The sequence below is a fragment of the Hylobates moloch genome, unplaced genomic scaffold, assembly GCF_009828535.3.
Source record: "Hylobates moloch isolate HMO894 unplaced genomic scaffold, HMol_V3 SCAFFOLD_4, whole genome shotgun sequence".
NCBI lineage: Eukaryota > Metazoa > Chordata > Mammalia > Primates > Hylobatidae > Hylobates > Hylobates moloch.
The window spans coordinates 61,165,883-61,187,927 of record NW_026652279.1 but is presented as its reverse complement, the minus strand read 5'-3'; the positions used below and the strand labels follow the sequence as shown (position 1 = coordinate 61,187,927).

Sequence of the window (22,045 nt, the reverse complement as noted above, 5' to 3'; positions counted from 1 at the left end):
GAGATGCCTGGATTTTAAACCCCAAAAGACTAAGCTAGGCACTAGAAAGGATCTGCAGATGAAATTTCTTAGACTAAGGAAATATATTTTTATTTCCCTACTTATTAAAATCAAACTTTTCAAAACAGACTCTAATTTTGTCTAGGAGAAGAAATTAACATTTTTTATTTGGAATCTTTAATATTATTTTATGCTACTTTCTCAAGCAGCATGTGTGTGTTGTATATGTTCTGTACTTAAACTTCCAAGATGTGTATTAAAAGCATTGAAAATGTGTAGTAAAAGCATTGAAAATAGGGCTAATAATTCTAGAAATACTACTTTGTACAATTTAAAAGAATATAGGAAAATTATTGTTATCATACTGGTGTTATAAAAGAAAAATATTGCTATTTAATATATATTTCAAAATATGGAGCCTCAAATAAAAGGAAGCTGATGCTGCCTGTTGCAATCAATGGTAAAGGCAGGCACTGTGAGGAAGCAGCAGAAGCACTTGATCAGTTACATGGAGATCTGGGTCTAGTACCTGCTCTGCTACCACTTAATTACTGATCTGGAACTAATCACTCAGCCTTTATGTAGCATGAGGGGGTTGGGTTGATGAATAATTAATGTCACTTTTTTTCAAGATCATAATTCTAAAACTGGTTAGATGATATGAACAAGCCACTTCATCTTTCTGAGTCTGACTTTCTTTACGTAAAAATACAGTCTTAAAGATACCAGTACTATTTTTGCTGTATTTTGTGGGTAATTTAGGTATTTCAGAGACTAGTGTCTTGAAGGGCGTAGCACAAGGTGTTAAACAGGTGATTGTGACAGAGGAATTGTTAGTTCAGCTTGGACTAGATATCCTCAACCAAGATGCAAATGGCAAAGAAGCCAGTCAGCAAATGTTTGTTGGGTACCTTCTATTCAGTGGCATTGTGCTAGGATTTGAAGATATGGACCAAGACCCTTGTTCTAAAAATTGGCAAATTACTCCTTAACTTTAAGAAATGACTCTTGACTTACAGCAAAAAGACAGAAGGAGTAGACATGGATGGATCTCCTTCTTGTTTACAAACATAGAAATTATAAATAAAATATGACAATAATTCAAATATGCAAGCAGGCTTTCTTTCTTGAAGAAAAATCACAAGTGGCAGAAATAAAGAGTAAAGTCAATACTATGAGGGGGAGCAAGCACTGGTGCAATTTCAGTGCATTCAGGCAGACAGGAGGCATGATTTCTATGCTGTGTGAAGCAAGGGAGCTGGACCTGAGCCACCAGCATAATATCTAAGCTAGTAGGATCAACCAAGAAAAGAAGATTAGAAAAATTTTACTCACTAGCCCAAAGAAGCATTAAATAACACTGTCACCTGTTCAGAGCCATAAGTAAGGAAAAAAAAGTCACTACCAGTAATTGAAACTCCAGGCTTTACAATCTAAATCTGTCCTACCAGTACAGTATTGAAATCTCCAAAAATAATCCTAATACTAGTTCAAGACTACTACTGATGGTGCCCCAGGATCATAAAAGAAGTAATCATGAAATTTTCCTGTAGAAATATTTCCACAAACAAGACCCATAAAACTCTCATGGAAGAATAATAAATAAGATAAAGATGAGTTTACAATACAAAGTTACATGCGAACCATGATGCTGGAGAGACATCAGATGTCATCAAAAGGATTAACCCTCCCAGAATTGGATATAACCAAACAATCTGAGAGAGAATATAAAATATGTTTAACAAGATTAAACCTTTAAAATATAGGAGAAAAATAAAAAAAGAAAAATACAGTATTTTAAAAAGAATAGGAGAATTTGAAAAAGAACCAAATAATACTTTTAAAATGGAAAATATAGTAATGATAAAAATATTAATGAGTGATTTAAAAGGAGGTTAGAAATCATTAGGTGCTGAGCATGGTGATTCATGCCTGTATTCCCAGCATTTGGGGGCTCAGGCTGGAGTGCCACTTGAAGCCAAGAGTTTGAGAGCAGCCTTGGCAATGTAGCAAGACCTCATCTCTGCAAAACACAAAATATTATTTAAAAAATAGCCAGGCATGGTGGCGCCTGCCTGTAGTCTCAGCTACTCGGGAGACTGTGGCAGGAGGATTCCTTGAGCCCAGGAGATGGAGGCTGCAGTGAGCTATGATTACACCTCTGCACTCCAGCCTGGGTGACAGAGGGAGATCCCGTCTCTACAAAACAAACAAATAAAGTCCCCCCTCCACACCCTAATAATTAAAGAGAAAACTAGGGAATGGAAAAGAAAGCTAGGAAACTCTAATTCAACATAGTAATATAAAGAGATGTTAACAATAATGAGATTAAAAAATTTGATGTATAGAAGGCTAAAGTTCAACAGGGTCTATGAGACATTTCAGAAGAGAATAGAAAATATGGGAGAAACAACTCTTTTTTTTTTTTTTTTTTTAGACGGAGTCTTACTATGTCACCCAGGCTGGAGTGCAGTGGTGTGATCTCATCTCACTGCAACCTCCGCCTCCCAGGTTCAAGTGATTCTCGTGCCTCAGCCTCCCGAGTAACTGGGACTACAGGCAGGCACCACCACATCAGGCTAATTGTTGTATTTTAGTAGAGATGGGGTTTCACCATATTGCTCAGGCTGGTCTCGAACTCCTGACCTCAAGTGATCCGCCCACCTTGGCCTCCCAAAGTGTCGGGATTAGAGGTGTGAGCCACTGCACACAACCCTGTATTCTTCCACTTAATTTGTTCACATTTCACTCTGTTTTACAATTTAGAAACCCTGCTATCCCCAACTCAAAATAACTAGCCATTAGATCCTAACAATTCTTTCTCAGTTATGCTTCCTGAATCTAGTGACACCTAACTTTCTTAGAGTCACTGCTTGAGTTCTAGTTCTCATTTAACTGGTTTTCCTTGCCCCTTAGCCTCAGTCATTTCCCATACTCCTTCACTTATCCTCCTAAAAAAAATTCCTTAATATGTTACTCCTTTGTTTTATGACCCCTCTAAGGTTCCTTCAAGATTAAATCTTCTTGGTTTGGTTTATAAAGTCCCTTCCAATCGAATCTATGTCCTGATGTTGTTCCACACAGAACCAATGCTAGATGTTAAATTCTTCTCTGTTCCTTAGACACATCAGAACTTTCCATGTTTTTGTGAATTTTGCACTTTGTATCCTGCCTACTTGGGTCACCCATTTTCATCTGGTTTTTCAAGATGTAATTTTAAAATCCAGTCCACATACTATCTCTTCCCGGGTCTTCTTGGCTAGGTAACCTCTGTTGTCAACCTTTCTCCTATGTGTTTTTACTGTACTTATAAGTCTCCATGTTGACTCTGTCTGTCTGTCTATCTATCTATCTATCTATCTATCTATCTATCTATCTATCTATCTACTATCTATCTATCTATCTATCTATCTATCTATCTATCTATCTATCTACTTACCATCTATATAATTTCTGATTTCTCAGGGGATTCTAATCTCCTTGGTCAAAACATTATGTCTTTCAACTATGTCTTTTTGGTATCCATAGCATCTAGTAAGCATTGTACATCTGGTGTAGATTCTCAGTGTATATTTTATTAATGATGATATTACAAAGAATATTTATCAGCAATGATACTCAAAGCAGTGGTTTTACGTGTAGAAATTAAGTGGCCACAGGCATGAAAGGAGAAATGAATCAGCCAGTTCATGACTATTCTGTTATTTATTGTTTCTTTAGGAAAATCTTCTTCCTCATCAAGCACCCCTACAGAGTTCTGCAGGAATGGTGGAACCTGGGAAGATGGCAGATGTATTTGTACAGAAGAGTGGAAAGGACTGAGATGTACAATTGGTAAATTACTTGGGATAATGGTAAAGTGTAAGGTTTACGTCACTCTTGTGTTAATAAGAATAGCAATAAAGCTTCTAGAAGCTTCAGTTAATGGTTACAGAAACAATGGACATAATGATGATGGCTTTAGGATGTATTTATCAGCTCAATAGTAAAAGTTGAGTTTTCTTCTTGGGCAATTTATCAGTATATTCAATGCACCTTATCTGTTTCCTGACTGCTAAGTTTTTCTGCAAACTCACGGTTGTGTTTCCTGGCTGCAATGACTAATCTAGGGCAATGAATGACATGATTCTCTCAGGTCCTTTCAATTGGTAATATGCCATAATACCCCATTTCAAATATCACCACTCTAATATATTTAACTTTTCTGAAATCAAGATGCATCTTCTTAAGTACATACTTATATTAAATTTTTATCTTTTCTTCCTTTACCTTGAAGAGTTGTTATTAAGTTAGTGGTTTGATTTCAATCGTGTCTCAGAATCAAAGTTCAAGGCCATTTTAAAATTTGAGGTGTGCTTCCCAACACTGCACACTTCATGCTGTCTGCTTAGGGTTCAGAGCCCTAGATATCCACTGCCATCATTTCCTATACTCCTACCCATCAACATATCCCACAGACCCCATGAATTTGCCTTTTTGCTTTGCCCACATCCTCATGATACCGTTGGCCACTATAGGCTCTATATTTTTAGTTCTGAAGATTCCAACTAATCTGTTGCAGTATCCTAGCTCGCATTCCCTCTCTACCCAGGTTTATATTGTGCACATTTTAACTGGAAGCTGTTATCTAACATACTAGTTATTCTAATGGCAGTAACTTAACCAGATAGGGAAGTATAGAAGTTCCTCACAGGCCAGTGGGTTCTATAAGCCTTCTATTGCCTTTCAAATTTCACTGCATAGGTTCTGACCTTTGACTTTCATCTGGTTTCAATTTTTTTAAAGTATGATTTACAATAAAGAATTTTTTCTCTTTATTACAGCTAATTTTTGTGAAAATAGTACCTATATGGGTTTTACTTTTGCCAGAATCCCAGTGGGCAGATATGGACCATCCTTGCAAACATGTGGCAAAGATACTCCAAATGGTATGTGTTTTCCCAAACATTTACTCTGTTTACGCATAAGAATTACTATGCTGAGTCATACCTCTCATACCTCCTACTAGTGTTAGGTCCCTGAAGGGCATCAGGAAAGGTTTTGTGGAAGGACTTAACTCCCTTTCATGATGCTGACTTTCAAAACTTAAGGTAGTATCTCACGAAATCTTAAATTTCCCCACAGTTTCGTATGAATCAGTTGTTTGTGAATTTCTCTGAATATTTCCTTAATTGGTTTATTTTTCCAGCTTTTGCTTTCTCCTGGAGTTCAATTAAATTGACATTTGCTCCTTTAGTTATATAATTTTAAAAAAAGTTCTAATCAGCCAAAATTATGGACTTGTATCGTATCTATTTTCAGATTTCATCTTTCCAGGTAGAGACACATGGTTAAGTCTGTTCGTAGTTGGTAGTCCTTCACCTTTTGTCACTTTAGTTATCCATCTTGGAACATTCTCTAGCTTCATTCTACTCTTCTTAACATGACTACCTTACTTGTATAGAGGCATTCAGAGAGCGAAAGCGTAAATAGTATTTTCTATTTCTAATATGGTCCCTGATAATATCCAATATTTTGATGCTTCATTTCAGTGCCACGTTGGGTAATATCTTCTGAGTGTAGGCTTTAGGAATTCCTAGATTCTATCCTGATAACCAGAGCCTATTATGCCATATAATTTCCACTAATGTTTTACCTGTCCCTTGTCTGCCTTGACTTGCATCTGCGCAATCCTACTTCTCACATCTTCCTGCAGGTAATTCGCTACTTCCTATGGAACTAGATATCTCAAGAATACAGCCAATTCTAGATCATTCACAAAAATGTTTGATAAAACTACTGCCAGCAATGGCCCCGAAGAGAATGTGGCATTTTATTTAGATATTTATTTTTGTATGTGTCAAGGGAACTCTGAAACACTAAATAAATTAAATGAATTGCTCTTTTTAAATTACTTTTTTTTTTTTTCTTTTGAGACGGAGTCTCGCTCTGTCGCCCAGGCTGGAGTGCAGTGGCGCGATCTCGGCTCACTGCAAGCTCCGCCTCCCGGGTTCACGCCATTCTCCTGCCTCAGCCTCTCCGAGTAGCTGGGACTACAGGCGCCCACCACCACGCCCGGCTAATTTTTTGTATTTTTAGTAGAGACGGGGTTTCACCGTGGTCTCGATCTTCTGACCTCGTGATCCGCCCGCCTCGGCCTCCCAAAGTGCTGGGATTACAAGCGTGAGCCACCGCGCCCGGCTTTAAATTACTTTTTATCTTATTATTATGAGAAATTATGCAGATCTGTATTTGATTTGTGGAATTCAAATTGCTTCCACCCATATATGTATATACATCATTGTGTTAGTCCATTCTTGCATTGCTATAAAGAAATACCTGAAATGCCATATCAGTAATGCTTACTCAAGTATTCATGATCCTACTCTATCCATAAGTCCTCCTGAATTTTTCACTCAGAGAGTAAAAGGGGCTTCTACCATGTTGACACTATACATACTATATATACCATACTATACTATATGGTATGCTATTGGTACCTATTGTCTTGATTTTACATGTTTTGTGTGTCCTAAATATTTCATAATGGTTTATAAAACAGATATAACTTACAAAACATAACTGGGCTACTGAATTAGGAAGAGTAAAAGTGTCAGTAACATATCCATGAAGAGTCATCACACTTGTTTAATATATATTAATTCTTTGGGACAAGAGACTCAACATTTTTAATTTGGTTATTAATTTTTCTTTTCTGAGCACCTATTATGAAAACATGTTTATAATATTTACCTTCAAATTTCAGATTGAGCCTATAATTTTACAGATTTGGATTCTAACTGTTGGCAATTTTGCTTTTAGTTTTATATTAATAATTACTCCCAATTACTCAGTATTATATACCAAATGATCAAAATACTTTTCAATGATTTTTGAGTGGGGATATTTACACTTTTAGGTAACATTGAGGAAAAGATGCATCTGACATGTGTCCACTTAAAAGTTATTTATAGCCCATAAATATGTTAGAAATTTTCTTTATGTCATGGTGTAGAGGTGAAGCCTTCATATAAATTAAGAGTGACTCCAACTTTGTGCTTTACAAGTTATTGAAGCAATCTCTAATTTCAGTGTTTCTAGTTGTCGTCCCAAGAAAGAGCTGCCCAAAGCTGGTCCTGAGGAAACATCTACCTTTTGGTCAGCTGTCCCTCTAATTATGATTTTTTTCTATAGCAGCTACTTAAGTATTAACTACAGGAAGGCAGTGAGGTAGGGAGGCTTAAGTGATAATCCTAGAAAATAAACCAAATGACCCAGCAAACACTTATTGAGAGGCAACCAAACATCTAATAAATACAATAGAATATAACAGAACTCTTTGCCTTTCAGCTGTTATGCAGATTTGCATAAAGCAGTCAAGATCAACATATAATTCAATATCTATTAGGAATTTTTCATATTGTTTCTAGTCTGTCAGCCTAGTATTCTCTCATCATATCCACTTCAAAGCCATTATGTACCTTATTGTTGAAAGGTAAATCTTACTTGAAGACATCAAAGGAGGGAAATAGTCAGCTGGTCTTTTGAAGTCCAGATTCAAAAATCAAGACAATAAGAGGTATCTGCCTAAAAATAATAGGCAATGATTTTTAATAAATTATAACTTTTAATAAAAATTAGTTATTGCCTAAAAATAATAGGCAATAATTTTAATAAATACTTATTTTTAATAAAAAATTTCTTTTTATTAAAGCGGGCAATCCAATGGCAATCCGGTTGTGCAGTCTCTCTCTATATGGAGAGATAGAATTACAAAATGTGACAATAGGAAATTGCAATGAAAATCTGGAAACCCTGGAAAAGCAGGTATGCCATATGACTCACTAATGGGCAACTGGAAGAAGTTCTGATTCTGTGTAGTTTCTGTTCTTCAGATACCTGATGGTCAAATCAATGCTTTTAAAACTCTCAAATTAGCAATAACAAAAACTAGTGACTAAAGCCACTCTTATTTATTATTTATTTATTTATTTATTTATTTATTTATTTTGAGACCTTGTTTTGCTCGTGTCACCCAGGCTGCAGTGCAATGGCACCGTCTCAGCTCACTGTAACCTCTGCCTCCCAGGTTGAAGCAATCCTCCTGCGTCAGCCTTCCGAGTTAGCTGGGATTACTCATGCCACCATGCCCGACTAATTTTTTTTTAGTTTTAGTAGAGACGGGGTTTCACCATGTTGGCTAGGCTGGTCTCAAACTTCTGACCACAGGTGATCTGCCTGCCTCAGCCTCCCAAAGTGCTGGGGTTGCAGGCGTATAAGCCACCGCACCTGGCTGCCACTCTTATTTTTAAAAGTTGACATCTGTTTGTGAAAAAGGACAGTTGTTTCATCAAATTTCAGCAAACGATAATCAATAGCACATTAAAAATGGCTTCATCTTTGTAGACCAGTGAAGTTTTGACTGGATATATATCCCTGACATTTGAGACCAAAGGAAAGCCTCTTGATGGTGTAATTGGACCAGAATGAAGAGAAAGAAACTATTATCAAAGACCCTTTGAAACAGGAAACTCCAAACCTGATGCGGGTCTCAGGGCAGTATCTATGAGCAGGTGAAATAGAAAGTACATCTAACTAGATGTTTTTTCTTGCAGATTAAACTATTTTGACCAAAGTTGTACCCAAATTCACATGCATGGAAGAGCTAACACTAGGGCACAGCAAGGGGAGGAAGAGGAAACCAACCTTTATGTACAGCCTTTCATGTGCCTGGCATGTTGCATATGTTATCATATTTAATCCTTATAAAACTTCTGTGAGTTGAATGTTAGTCCCATATTATAAATAACTATAGCCAATAACACTTACTAATTGTTGAGCACCTACTGCATGCCAAATATTGTGTCAAATATTAATGTATTTATTAGTTTATCATATTTATTTTTTATAACACCATAAATAAGTATTAATGTACACATTTTATAGATGAGGAAAATGTGGTTCTGAGAGGTGAAGCATTTTGCCTAGTGACTACAGCCAAAAAGTGATAGAGCTGTTCTTTATTTTAAAGTTTACATTGTACTACCCTGGCTCCCTAATCACAGATGGGCAGGGTAGGGGTTGGGTAGGGACAGAAGTTGGAGAGTGGAGGTGGCTGCCAACCACACAAGTTGTGCCAACCCACAGAGTGAGGAAAGATGCTAAATTTGGAATCTGACAAACCAGTGTTTGGTTCTCAGTTCTGCCGCTTCTAAGCTGTGTGAAACTTGGTTGAGCTCCCTAACTTCTCTTGAGGGTGCACAACTCATAAAGTTGTTTTGCTTATTAAATGTGATAACACCTGTAAACATCTAACAGAGTGCCCAGTACATAGCAGGGATCTAGCAATTGAATTAGAGTTATTTGTTTCTGTCTACTGATTGGATATTGTTTCTGACACTTACCCAAGTGTGAATAGCCTGTAACATTGGTATAATTTGTGAAATGATGCTGCCATCTAGTGAAAACCAAGACGCGTGCGCGCGCGCACACACACACACACATACACACACACGCGCGCGCGCACGGACACCCAGCTTCACCAATGACAATATGGATTGGCATGTTTTAGCCTCACAACACAGAGCCCTGGGGCTAACTGGCACCTAGAGAGTTCGTCTCAGCCAGTGCCTCCCACACTACCAGTGCTGAAAAGCCAGTTTAAAAAATTTTGAACCCATTGCACACCAATATTTTTGTGAAATACAATAAAAATAAGTTACTGGAAAAATGAAATGAAAAATATGCATAAAATACAAACCAAAATTTTAGAACTATTAGATTCAACAGCAAAAAATTGCTATATACATCTCTGACCAATTACTTTCAGCTTCTGTGCTTATCTCTCTACGACCTTTGTAACACACAGTGAACCAACGCTGGCCCATGGATACACTCTAGTAGCTCCAATCTAGCTAAGGCAGCCCCTTATAGTTAATCAATCCTGTCAAACAGGAAAGGCTGGGAAAACCACTGGTCTGCATGTACTTTGTCCTTTACACAAGGAAGGATGCAAACATGGAAAACTGAGTGGACATGGTGTTCAGGAGATTGAGGCTCAGCTAAATTCCAGCTTATTTACCTGCAGTTGCTTACAAAGTGTTTGGACGTAATTGTGTAAAGCTAGGGTTTTTTTTTTTTCTGGTTTTTAAAACAGGTAAATGATGTCACAGCACCGCTTAATAACATTTCTTCTGAAGTCCAGATTTTAACATCTGATGCCAATAAATTAACTGCTGAGAACATCACGAGTGCTACACGAGTGGTTGGACAGATCTTCAACACTTCCAGAAATGCTTCACCTGAGGTAAAACTCACAAAGCTTTTTAAAAATTTTTTAATTTTTATTTTTAGAGGGGGTGTTGGGAAAGAAAGAGAGATGTCCTGAATTCCACTCCTTATTCCACAATATGGTTTGAGCATGGTTTAGGTTGCTTAAAGGCATTTTGCATAGCATTCCTGAGAGATGCCCAAAGATATTTAAAAAAGGGCCTCTTGTCTAAATATTTTCTTTTAGGATATTCATAATGATCATTATTATGTTGTCTTTTTTTTTGAGACAGAGTCTCATTCTGTCACCCAGGCTGGATTGCAGTGGCATTATCTCAGGTCACTGCAACCTCTGCTTTCCGGATTCACGGGTTCAAGTGATTCTCAGGTCTCAGCCTCCCAAGCAGCCGGGACTACAGGCACACACCACCACACCTGGCTATCATGTTAAGTCTTTTAGGAAGTCCTGGAATGCATAAGTCTACTTCACCTTATGAATATGTTTACCAACTACATTTGACCTTACCATCCCTAGTGCATTCCAAGTAAATAGTGTTTCAAGAATTTAATTTGGAATGTGATTTTAAACTGTGATGCATTTCTATTAAGAATATTTACATTTTAGTCTTGGCTTTCTGAAAACTTTAAGCCTAGTTTACATTCCTGATATTTGAACTTGCCAAACCCTGGTACTTGAAAACAAGTATATTCAACATTTACTAATTGGTATAGCTGGATAGTGATCAAACAGGGCAACAGACCACCAATATGGACTCACCTGTATACAGGTTGAATATCAGCATGCCCTGAAAATAGCTACTCCTTTCTTCCATTCCCTTTAAATGTTTTATTTCAGAAAAAAAAATTTGAAATATTTTTCCTACTAAAAAGTAACTGGGATTCAAGTTAATAAAAATGGAATTGAAAGAGAAAATATTGACCTCCAAATGTAGAATTAATGGAGGGATTAACTAGTAGGCAGAAGGGCTTCAACACTCCCAAAGAGGGAAGATAAATAGTAATCAAATGCCAAAAGATCATCTCTCTGAAATGCTTCTGAGTTATTGATTGAAATAAAACTACAAATAATTTTACTAAGTTTAACAGGTATACTAAGTATAACTTAGTTATGCTAAGTATTATGAGCTGTAATTTTTAACAACCAGAATACTGCACTCTTCTTACTTTGTTTCTGTTTTTGTATCCAAGCATTTGATTTTGTGTTCTTGGAGTTTGGTGGGGAGTCTGTGAAAGATCTTGCTATGAGGTCAAATTCAGAGACTTAAACCTCCTAATTCACTACCTTAATTTATATTTTCACTTTGCCTTATCTTGATTCTCTCTGTCATCTTATGTGGATCAAAGAATAAACCTTTAATTTTGTAAAATGCTTGCCTCTACATTATCATATCAGTGATGCCACTTGCTACTACAATGATTCATGATGATAATGATGGTGATGATAATATATGATATATGCTTCTCTGATGATCAGTATCTTCTCTCTGGCAGGCAAAGAAAGTTGCCGTAGTAACAGTGAGTCAACTCCTAGATGCCAGTGAAGATGCTTTTCAAAGAGTTGCTGCTACTGCTAATGATGATGCCCTTACAACGTAAGCACAAATTCAATTTGGAAAGAAAACTTGACTAAGTGCTGTTTACTTTCCTAGGCTAAAGTATTAACAGAGATATCTTTATTTCTCTCATGGATGCAGTAACTGACTGATTCCTCTGGAATGCAGATAAGAGCTGTGACTTTCCACTTGACCTTCAGTTACTAGATGGAGTGGTATATGTTACCTCCTGCATCCAGGGGTGCTGGCCATGGCCTGGGAGATAGGGAGTAACTGGGCTGATTTAGATTAGAACTTGTTTTCCTCACCTTAGTTTGGCATGACCAAGGGGCAACTTCCATGCACGGCAAGACCTCTTCCAACTTCTTTTGCAACACATAGAGCTACAGAGAACAGCTCACTTTGCAGGACATACTGCCATCCCCCAAGCTGCACCTCACTTCTCTCTTTCCAAGGCCCTGGTGTATTTTGATTATTTTCCTTAGCTTTCCTCTTGATCCCTTCGTGGGACTTGTGATAGGGGTGCCCCATTTACTCAGCCCACCTCACTCAATCCCTGGCGGGAGGGAATGTGTAGATGAGCAAGTGTGGGAATCAGCCAGTCACTTCTCCACTGGCAGGAGCAAACTCTGTGCAGGCCCCACGGCAGCATCCAGATGGGGTGCCTGCAACCCCAAGGCCCCAGAGAGCGTGTTACAATGCTCTCTTAGCTCCAGCATCCATGGACAGCATTGCATTATCAGCCCAGTGGTCCCTTTACCTTGTCCAATGGGGTGGCTGCCCTCTGCCAGTGAAGGCAAACGGCCAGTGTAACAGCCTTTTTGGGTACCTGCACTTGATGGGTCCCAAATTCTTGTCCAGTGCCCAGGAAGAATTAGGTCACCTGGACAAATTGAAGGATGGTGAATGCAGAGAATTTTATTAAGTGATGAGGGCAGGTCTCAGTGGAGAGGGGAGCTGGAAAGCCGGTGGGAAGGGCAGGTTGCTCTCCCCTGAAGTCAAGTCACCTCTCAGCCTCTCTCCTCCGAAGTCAGGTTGCCTCTCACTGTCTCTGAAGTCAAGACACCTCTTCCTGACATCCAGCCACTTCTCTTCTCTACCAGCTGAGTCTGGGGTCTTTTTAGGCACAGGATGGGGGAGTGGGGCAGGCTGTAGTTTTGGAAAAGGCAACATTTGATTGGTAAAAAGACATTATTCAGAAAGAACCAACCAATGGGAAAGAGTGGGTAAACAGGGATTGAAGTTCTCACTTTGGGTTTCAGACTACTTTTGGCATGAAGGTTTACCCCTGGGATCCACCCTTGTCTGCTTAGAGTTTCTCTGCCTCCTCCCTTTCTGACCAACACTATGTTGAAAAAAAAAAAAAGAGAACTCTACCTGCTTTCTCTCTTTTTTCTTCCTTTATTCTGGATTACTGTTGGTTGAATATTTGTATTAAAACTCATGTACTTTATTCGTAGTGGCCCCTTGTTGGTATTCACTGTATTTTTACCTTATGTACACTTGTCAAAACCTTTTTAAAACTTACATCAGCATGCATGCTTATTGTAGAAAAATAAGAAAATATGTAGCTTAGCAAAATTTGAAAAATTATCTTACCTTTATTAACCTGTTGGTATATATTCCAGGTTTTTTTCCTCTGTTTCTCTGTGCGTGTGTGTATGTATATATATGTATATTACATACTATATTGATTCATAACTTGCTTTTGTCACTTAATACCTTACAAACTTTTTTTCTATAAACATCTTTTATATAAATATATACACATCCACGTCATAATTTTAGTTTACTGCATTGTATGCGCAAACGTTTATTGAACTAGTTCTCTGTTCAGCAGCTGGACATTTACATCGCTGGAAGTCTTTTAATGTTCTAAGTAATTAGCATTCTGATACATAATCTTTATTTACACGACCCATTATTTCCTCAGGAGAAATTCCTAGAAGTAGTTCTTAGTTTTCTAATGATTATGACCAGTACCTACTTAGTGTTGAATTTTCAAAGTAGAAAAAGCACAAAGGCACAAAATAGAGCATTCAAAGATTATAATTCTGAGAGGTGGTCGTAGAGGTTGAGTGAACGGTTTTCCTGGCATACTTTGTGACTTCAGATTTCAACAGGAGTGTGGGCCCTTCTCATGGAGAATGTGAATGTCTCTCATTTTTCTTGACATATGAGAAGGAAGTGGCTGTGGTGTCCAGAGGCCAAGAGCCAGAGTGGGCTCCCTTCAGAGCTGAAAGCTTTGTGTTTGCAGAGTCTTGCTAGACGGGAGGAATGAAAGTTTTTGGTGAGAAAGCTGAGAAAAGAGAAGTTGTGGGATTTGAACATCACAAGTCACGAAAAAGATAGGAACATTTTCCTAAAAATAAACAATTATGAATTTTACTGGCTTAATATATAAAGGAAAATACAATTTTGTGTGATTTTTACGCAATATCTAAATAGTTTTAAAGGAGGTGGTTAGAGGATAAATAAAAATTTAAAGTATAGGATACATTGAACCTTAAAATGGTGTAAGCATGCTCAATTTCTCCTTTTATCACTCTGAATTTCTAGTCCAATTATTTTCTAATAATGTTCTATCAGTTTGTCCTCTACCAACGTGATTTTTTGCATAAGCTCTTGTGGACTCGGATCCTTCCTTCATTCACTTAGATAAAGCTTCCTCCTCTGCCTCTAGCCCCAAGGTCAGGTCAACAACCCTTTAGCTCTCTTTAGGAGAATACTCTTGATGAGCTTCCAACAGAGGTCATCTCTCCACAAGAAGGAAATCAATTGCTGTTCAGGACAACATTTGCTTTCCAAACTCTATCTTCCGAACCTAGGCCAGATGCCGGGTTCCCTGACAGACATCAGGCCTTAGTCATCCATTTCACTTTTACTTCTTCCTTCTTTCATTCCAGTTTTCTCTTGGTATCTCTTAGCTACTGAATTCCCTTTCTATAGTATAGCGAGAAGAGGAGAGGGTGAGAATAAAAGGGAGGAGAGTGACAGGGAAGAAAGACTCTTTGACTCTGTCAAAGTGGGCAGAGCTCTGGAGGTGTAGGGTTTCTGCTGGTGAGGGCATCATAGTACAATCAATGAGTTTAGGACTTCACCTCACCATTTTTTTTTCCTTTTTTTTTGAGACGGAGTCTTGCTCTGTCACCCAGACTGGAGTACAGTGGCACGATCTCAGGTCACCGCAACCTCTACGTCGCAGGTTCAAGCAATTCTCCTGTCTCAGCCTCCCTAGTAGTTGGGATTACAGGCATGCACAACCCCGCCCAGCTAATTTTTGAATTTTTGGTAAAGGCAGGGTTTCACCATGTTGATCAGGCTAATCTCGAACTTCTGACCTCAGGTGATCCACCCGCCTTGGCCTCCTAGACTGTTGAGGTTATAGGCGTGAGCCACCGCGACTGCTGACCTCACCACTGTAGACACTGGTTGCAAAGTCTGATCTGTAACCTTAGACCTTTGATCTCATATTGAAGGTCGTAATTACCCTGGTTTACCTGACTTTGGGAATGCAAAATGCCTCCCTAGCACTGACCACCTGTGCATTTACATTTCACTTTTCTTTTTGTATTTCTGTTCCAGCTAGCCTGGCACCCACTCAAATATCTTGACCAAATAGAGATTTATTGTAAATAGGCATATGGGGTCTCATTGAAGCCCAAGAACTAGATCATAATATAGTGGGCCTTGTCAACCCAAAATAATCAAAAAGGTCAGAATCTAGTTTAAAGAGAGTTCATTCAAGTGCAAAGTTTAAGGACGGCTGCCTGGGAAGCACAAATTCCAAAAAATGGAAGTCAATGTTTTGAAGTATATAAGTTTGGGATCATTTATATAAACAAAGTTTAGGGAAGCTTAAGAGAGTTTTAACATCTTTCTATGTAAGGCTTGATGCATGGTTATAGTAATCTGATTAACTGAGGTGGTCTTTTTCTTTTGGGAAAGGTGTATTTAACATTCCACACTGAAGGTGTAACAATTACACTGAAGACGTAACAATCATGAGCCAACTGGTCTGAGTTAGGTACAGGACAAAAAAGGAGGCAATTAATCTGTAACATAGATCAGTCATTAGAAAGGGGAAAGGTCTGGCCTCTCCTAGTCATTTACAGAATAAGAATAATGAGGAAGAGAGTTAATCTATAATCTAATAAGCAGAAGTTGCAAACACGCTACATGTGATTCAGTCTCCAGGGCTTAACTTCCTTTTTGACATAATAAATTTAGAGGGTCTTGAAATTTTATTTTCTTTTATTGCCGTATGGACCCTGGAGCAGGAAGATGACTGAGGATCCAAGGCAGCCTTGGAAGCCTTAGTAGAGGAGTTTACAGGTCTTTTCTTATTTCCAACAGGAAGAATTAGCCTCTTATTTTTAATTTGTGGTTTTTCTCACAATGATGTAATGACCTCTCTGGCTCCCTTTAAATTATGACTTTCCTGATATAACTACAGCACTAATAAAAAAAAAATCCTGTTTCCAAGAATCTGATGACTTATTTTAGTCAATTGTGCCAGGTGGATGATCACTTTCTGGATTGGCTTCTCCGGGGCAGGTGCCCATCTGTAATCTTATCAGTTATGACAAGAGGAGGAAAGAATTACAAGAAAGAAAAAATGACCTTAGAAGTAGCTATGGTTAGAGCAACCCTGTAAAAGTGGGAACATGAAAAACACCTCCTGTATATCTACCACATCTTTCCTTTTAGCCTGCAAATGCCTGAGGGCGCAGCTCCTGGTACTCCCACTGTTTCACAGAGTGCTGACCTCTACGTAGATACTCAACAGATACTGTTTGGTAGAATGATATTCTTAGCAGGTTGGAGTTTTGTTAGGTATTCCTCCCATTGAAAGCAGCTCTGGGGTATGTGTGAATTGCTGAAAATGGTTTTATAAAAGGAAAACATTTCAATCAGAGGATCTAACCTGAATGTTTCCATACGAATGATGATTACATTCTCTTTATAAAGCAATCCTCAATTATTGTAAACTTTCTCTTTATCTCATTTGGAGGTAGAGAAAAGATATTTTAGTGTCAGAAATAAAAATTTGGCATATAGAACAACTACATTTTGATGAAATCCTTTCATTTCTGGAAAAACTAGACTGATTATTTTACATACAGATGTTTTGTTTGGTCAAGTACAGAAATAGTTCAAATATTTCTATGAGAAACAAGAAAAAGAAAAGGTCTTATGACTTTTCTTTGGAGAATGCCAAATTGACAGGTTGCCCCCACTTCCTCCCACCTTCCATCTAATCTATCTTTGAACTTAGCCAAAGTAGAAAAGAATGTTGTAAAAACCTTCAGGGTTTAGTTCATAGCTGAGGCAATGAGCTCAGAGCTCTGCTCTTTGGTGGTTCCATCTGAACTGTCACCTCAGGAACGAACAACTTACAAAACATGCTTTGGATCCTAAGGGGTTTGGGTGAGAGGAAGAAGATGAATAAATGGAAATAGATTCTCACCACTGGAGAAAAAATTAGAAGTGCATGCCTTGCCAATGGTGGGTGGCAACACCATCCTTCTATGTGAAGAGCATCATAATAAAGACTATTTCTTTTGGGAATTCTATAATTCTTGAGTTCTACCTTTTTGCCATCTATGTTCAAGGTAGCCTTCAGTAAGGACTGTCCACCAGAACTGTTTTATTTAAGTACATATAACACAACACAACTCTAGAAAAGAAAACCAATTATTCTTAGGCAATTGTCAATGTTGTCATGACCACACAATTCTATGCTCGTGTCTTTCTGCTGTAGTGTAAGACAGAACACATACCTTTCATTTTATGACAAAATCTTGAGTATTAAGTTGTGTTTTATTATATGCAGGCTTATTGAGCAAATGGAGACTTATTCCTTGTCTTTGGGTAATCAATCAGTGGTGGAACCTAACATAGCAATCCAGTCAGCAAATTTCTCTTCAGAAAATGCGGTGGGGCCTTCAAATGTTCGCTTCTCTGTGCAGAAAGGTAAGCTGTTAATCTTACGTGCTTGTAACAGCAAAGAGCATTCTGCTACCGATGATGAATAATAATGCTCTACTCATGATAATGTAGACTTTTACAATTCTACTCTTTCCCTTCTCATAGGAGCTAGCAGTTCTCTAGTTTCTAGTTCAACATTTATACACACAAACGTGGATGGCCTTAACCCAGATGGACAGACTGAACTTCAGGTCTTGCTTAATATGACGAAAAGTAAGTCTCAAACTCTGTGACATTTAAAAAAATGGACTCGAATTCATAGAACTAATAACTTCTAATTTACTGAAGCAGAAATAATGTCTACTTAGTTTCATACTGAGTAATTTGCATTTGAGTATGTTTGAGCTCTGACATATTATGGTAATCTCAACTCTACTATTCTAAGTCAAAAAGATAATTTCTTTGTTTTTTCTTTTTTTCAACAGCCTTTTGGAAGGTAGCAGAATTGAAATGTTCAGGCCATGTACACAAATATGTTTTCTTACAAAAATCTTGCTAAGGTGGTTCTGTTTTACACTTACACATTTAAAACATATTCAATCACAAGCTCTGACCATGTTTACTAGTGGCATGACACTCTCAGGCTCAGATGCATCCTGCAGACCTAACACTGGAGAAGTCTATGTAATTGGCACAGTCATCATTTAGTAGTATCAATTTTAGGTTATCTCCACTCTATGGTGCCCACCATGTGCTCACTATCATCCTGCATATAACCTTTCAGAAATTCTTACATGTAACTTGAAGTGGTTGTATTTTTCAGTCTAAAAAAAATAAGTAAATCAAACACACACACTTACTTTTCATTTCTCCCCAAACAAAAAAACCCGATGTCAGAAAGTATATGTGTTAGATAGAATACATTTATAATAGCACTAAAAAAGAAGAGAGTATTATTCGTGAATCTGGCACTCTGGAATTTTGCTCTCATTTGCTTTGGCCACTTGCTTTGTGATGGTAAAGAATAAATCTAAGTCTTCTATGTTCTTGTGCATTTTTTCTTTTAATTTAAAAATACTTCATGCATACAGAAAAGTACAGAAAGTAATGCGAGCAGTACCTATGTAACTATCAGCCAGGTAAACAAATATCAATTTTTCCTATATTTGCTTCAGATCTCTTTAAAAAAGAGAGACACGATATTACAGTTGCACCTGAAGCTCTCTACCTCACAAATCACTGCAGCCTCAACCTCCCAGGAGGAAGCAATCCTCCAGCCTCAGCCTCCCAAGTAGGTGGGACTATAGGTGTGCCCTGCTAATTTTTTAAAAAACATTTAAATTTTTTTGTAGAGACAGAATCTCGCTATATTGCTCAGGCTGGTCTCAAAGTCCTGGGCTCAAGTGATCCTCCTGCCTCAGCCTCTTAAAGTGTTGGAATTATAGCCATAAGCCGCTGTGCCTAGTCTCATTCTTTTATTTTTAAAGAAAGAATAAAAAGAAACCTTGCTCCATTTTTAGGGTTAACTTTTCATTTAGTGTCCAGGAGAAACAATTTGGTGATGTCAATGTACTGTGAACAAAAGCCAGCAACCCATCCCTTTCTCTCCAGGTGGAGGCTCCAACAATGGCCACAGAGGAGGACAATTTGGGGGCTGTCGGGGCCTTGCCTGTCTCCCTCTCAAATCAGATGACTGAATACTCTGGTCTCACACCACAACGTTTTCCTTTTATCACTTGTGAAAGACAACAGAGTTTAGGAAATTAATTCAGTTAAAATGTATACTGTTGATGCTTCTGCTGTTTTAAATATGCCAACAGTTGTATAGGGTGTTAGGAGGCAGTCCTGGTTCTCTTTGACTGCTGCCACCAACAGGCTGGGTGCAAAACCCTCCGCAGCAGCGATGGTCTTTCAGGATCTTTGATGAACAGCTGATTCCTTTTTCCAATGTCCAGAAGATGTTTCACAGTAGCCAGCTAGCCTTGGGAGAAGCCCATGATTGTCATGACACACAGCAGGGGACAATAGTTGAAGAGATGGTGAAGAGTGCCTGCCTCAAAAACTCCACAGAAAAAGTGACTTGCACTCCTTGCTCAGTGACTTAAACCACTCGTCACCTTTGAACAGGAGACCGACCTCATCTGGGCTCAGCCATCCTGGTGTCCCAAGCTTTGCTATTTCCTGTCTCATATTTTATCGCTGCAGGAGGCAACATGGGCTGGGGCTACCCATATGTTGTGTTCACTCTCTCCATCTCTCATGTATAAAGCAAGACGTTTACTTTATACATGAGATCTTTGCAATACCTTTTTGAGGTGGATTAGTCAGAAATTCTCATTCCTGTGTAGAAGGTAAGGAAACTGAAGCTCAGAAAAAAAAAAATTAATATGGGTGGAATGGCCCGCCATGGGTTATATGTGTTATTTACATATTGCAATTAAGTAAAGGTTCAACCAGTAAACCATTTTTACTGTACTTTACTCAAATATTAAGAAGCCATGTACTTCTACAATAACGTGACATATTGTTTTTTGTTTACCCTACAGTTCACTTATTGATTTTAATGTCTTTTTCTCCCTATAGATTACACCAAGACATGTGGCTTTGTAGTTTATCAAAATGACAAGCTTTTCCAATCAAAAACTTTTACAGCTACATCAGATTTTAGTCAAAAAATTATCTCAAGCAAAACTGATGAAAGTGAGCAAGATCAGAGTGCTTCTGTTGACATGGTCTTTAGTCCAAAGGTGAGTTTTTCATTGCAGATGCAAGAAAAAAGTGTCCTCATGCTTTCTGTCTTTCTGATGGTGGCAGCTGAGACTGAGTAGAGTAACACAGGAGAAGAAGAGAGTAGGAGGAAAGGGGGTGTTTTCCATGAACAGAAATAATAAAAATTCAGACCACTCTTGAACACCAAAAGCAGGGATATGTTGAATAAAAGAAATCTACAGCAAAACTCTTCAAAAGGTTCTTTGATGTATCCATTTAAATATTCCTCCCAACCGTATCTATTGTCAAACTAACTAAATGCAAAGTTAACTAATTTAAATTTTATCTCCTTTTTTCCCTCTCCTTAATCATAATGAATATGCTAATGCTTAGTATATATTTAATTCATTTCTCAGATGACTGTCTTATACTACTTGATTTTTGTTTACCCAATTAAGTATTTAGAAATAATAATTGTAATTGTCTTATCAATTCACAGTACAACCAAAAAGAATTTCAACTCTATTCCTATGCCTGTGTCTACTGGAATTTGTCAACAAAGGACTGGGACACATATGGCTGTCAAAAAGACAAGAGCACTGATGGATTCCTGCGCTGCCGCTGCAACCATACTACTAATTTTGCTGTATTAATGGTAAGGATGTACATAGCAATCTCTTTCCAGATGAGAATTTTCCTTATACACAATTCTAGTATGTGCTCCTTGGAGATAACTTTGGGATTTAATTTACATAGATTCTCAACTCAGATTAAATAGAAAAACAAGAAATAAAGTAATAGGACTTAAGGCCTGGCGCGATGGCTCACGCCTGTAACCCCAGCACTTTGGAAAGCTGAGGGGGGCAGATCACAAGGTCAGGAGTTCGAGACCAGCCTGACCAACATGGTGAAACCCCGTCTCTACTAAAAATACAGAAATTAGCTGGGCGTGGTGGTGCATGCCTGTAATCCCAGCTACTCAGGAAGCTGAGGCCGGAGAATCGCTTGAACCTGGGAGACAGAGGTTGCAGTGAGCCGAGATCACACCACTGCACTCCAACCTGGGTGACAGAGTGAGACTCCGTCTCAAAAACAAAACAAAACAAACAAACAAAAATAGGACTAAGGTAAAGGCAAGTAGAATAGAAGTTTTTGCTATGTGGTCTTAGGATAGAGAGGTCAGAACTATGTATTTGATCAGGGGAAGGGAGCCCATGTGTGAAAGAAAAGCTGGTGGGCTCCATTCAACTAACTCACATGTTCTGAAGCATAAAGTTGTTATAGCCAGAGGTAAAGCTGTATAGCTGTGTGTCAGAGACAGGTTCAATATTTACTTAGCTATATGTGGACAGTTTAAATCAATTACCCAAAACTTTTCCCATTGAAATTGCTCAAGTTACTAAGTTTTTGCTAGAAGATATAAAAGAAAAACTCTTTAATCCCTTCAATTTGTCCCCTAGTTTCTCCGTGTATTCCTTAAGTCTTTTACCTCTAAAGCTATACTGTGCAAGTAACTGATAATACTTAGCTCTGGTGTGCAGCTGTGCATGCATCTCTCAAGGTTCTTGTGCTGACCCTTGTAA

The 22,045-nt window shown here is 38.2% G+C and overlaps 1 protein-coding gene across 1 annotated transcript in view; it reads left to right on the top strand.

Moving 5' to 3' along the window:
- The window catches only part of ADGRG7 (adhesion G protein-coupled receptor G7), a 47,962-nt gene that overhangs the window by 5,009 nt on the left and 20,908 nt on the right, over window positions 1-22,045 (top strand). Inside the window, exons 2-10 of the mRNA XM_032151196.2 lie at window positions 3,721-3,834; window positions 4,824-4,928; window positions 7,694-7,806; window positions 10,136-10,285; window positions 11,761-11,861; window positions 17,659-17,798; window positions 17,919-18,026; window positions 20,337-20,500; window positions 20,962-21,117. Coding sequence (XP_032007087.2) covers window positions 3,721-3,834; window positions 4,824-4,928; window positions 7,694-7,806; window positions 10,136-10,285; window positions 11,761-11,861; window positions 17,659-17,798; window positions 17,919-18,026; window positions 20,337-20,500; window positions 20,962-21,117 — 1,151 coding nt within the window. The remainder of the gene's footprint in view (window positions 1-3,720; window positions 3,835-4,823; window positions 4,929-7,693; window positions 7,807-10,135; window positions 10,286-11,760; window positions 11,862-17,658; window positions 17,799-17,918; window positions 18,027-20,336; window positions 20,501-20,961; window positions 21,118-22,045) is intronic.